This window comes from Manacus vitellinus, unplaced genomic scaffold (genome assembly GCF_001715985.3).
Source record: "Manacus vitellinus isolate BGI_N305 unplaced genomic scaffold, ASM171598v3 ctg7180002428677_pilon, whole genome shotgun sequence".
In the NCBI taxonomy this organism is placed as follows: domain Eukaryota; kingdom Metazoa; phylum Chordata; class Aves; order Passeriformes; family Pipridae; genus Manacus; species Manacus vitellinus.
Window position 1 is genome coordinate 1 of NW_021937809.1, and position 1,900 is coordinate 1,900.

The 1,900-nt window shown below is 57.6% G+C and overlaps 1 protein-coding gene across 1 annotated transcript; it reads left to right on the top strand.

Annotated features, from left to right (window-relative positions):
- Positions 1–38: 38 nt before the first annotated feature.
- LOC108642313 (vacuolar protein sorting-associated protein 72 homolog) lies at positions 39–520 on the top strand (the record flags this gene model as incomplete). The annotated part of the gene is made up of 1 exon (XM_018086842.1): positions 39–520. A coding segment is annotated over one exon (482 nt), but the record flags the coding sequence as incomplete, so codon positions are not given.
- Positions 521–1,900: the final 1,380 nt, after the last annotated feature.

The following is a 1,900-nucleotide window of genomic DNA, read 5'->3' on the forward strand; positions in this document are numbered from 1 at the left end:
CCACTTTAACCCTCTCCCTCTTCCCTCCCCCAGGCTGGAGCAGGACCCCCCCCCTCCTCCTCCTCCTCCTCCCTCCTCCGACCCCTCTCCCTACGGGAAGTGCTCCCGGACCTTCATCTCCTTCAGCGACGACGAGACCTTCGAGCGCTTCTTCCCGAAATCCAAACCGCCGCGGCTGCCGGTGCGGGAGCTGTGCCCGGTGACCCACCGGCCGGCCCTGTACCGGGACCCCGTCACCGACATCCCCTACTCCAGCATCCGGGCCTTCCGCATCATCCGCGAGGCCTACAAGAAGTACATCACGGCCCACGGCCTGCCCGGAGCCTCCCTGGGAATTCCGGCGCCTCCCGAGCCCGGAGCCGCCCCCGGAGGAGCCGCCGCGGCCGCGGCCCGGCCGCCGAAGCGCAGAAAATTCGTCATAAACCAGAGCTTCCCAGCGCCTGAGCCCGGGGAACGGCGGGAGAATGGCGGGAGAACGGTGGGAGAACGGTGGGAGAATGGTGGGATAATGGTGGGATAACGGTGGGATAATGGTGGGGAGGGAGCAGGAGAATGACCAGGATGGAAACGGGATAAAACCGGGATAGCGCTGGGGATGGCAGGGATGGGAGAGGGATAACAGCCGGGATAGAAATGGGATAGAAACAGGATAGAAACAGGATAACACCAGGGGATGGCAGGGATGGGAGTGGGATAACAGCCGGGATAGAAGCGGGATAAAACCAGGATAGCGTCAGGGGATGGCAGGGGTGGGAATGGGATAAGAGCTGGGATAGAAATGGGATAGAAACAGGATAAAAACAGGATAACACCAGGGGATGGCGGGGATGGGAGTGGGATAACAGCTGGGATAGAAAGGAGATAGAACCAGGATAAAAACAGGATAACACCAGGGGATGGCAGGGATGGGAGTGGGATAACAGCCGGGATAGAAGCGGGGTACAACCAGGATAACAGCGGGGATGGGAGCGGGATACAGTCGGGATAGCAACGGGATAGAAATGGGATAAAACCGGGATATTACTGGGATAATGCCGGGGGACGGCAGGGATGGGAGCGGGACACAGCTGGGATAACGTTGGGATAGAAATGGGATAAAACCGGGATAAAACCAGGATAACACCGGGATACAGCAGGGATAGAAACACACTGGATAAAACCAGGATAAGACAGGGACACTACTGGGATACACCTGGGATCCCACTGGGATGCACCTGGGATGGATTGGGGACATGGGGGGTCCCGGCCCCCCCGGCAGCGGCGCTTCCTTGGGTTTATCCCGTTCCAGGGGCTTGTTTTCCCTGGGGGGGGGGGGTTATCCCGTTCCAGGGGCTTGTTTTCCCTTGGGGGGTTTATCCCGTGACAGGGTTCCAGATTTTTGTAGGTAAAAAAATAGGAATAAATGGAAGTTTTGGCAGAAGGGAAGTGCGAGGTTTGTTTGGGGTCGGCGGTGGGAGACCCTACAGTAAACACGGGGGGTGGGGTCAGGGTTCTCCTGGGGATCCTAAACAAGGGAGGGGGTGGGATTCCCTGTTTTCCTGGGATTCCCTGTTTCCCTGGGATTCTCTGTTTTCCAGGAGACCCTACAATAGATGTGGAGGGGGGTGTTTTCCGGGAGACCCTACAATAAACACGGGGTGTGGGATCCCCTGTTTTCCCAGAGATCCTGCAGGAAGCGTGGGGTGTTTTTTTTTGAGGAGACCCTACAATAAACAGGGGCTGTGTGGGATCCCCTGTTTTCCAGGAGACCCTACAATAAACAAGCAGTTCGTGGGATCCCCAGTTTTCCAGGAGACCCTACAACAAATGGGGGGAACTCTCCCGTTTTCCAGGAGACCCTACAGTAAACACAGGGCGTGTGGGAACCCCTGTATTCCAGGAGACCCTACAATAAACACAC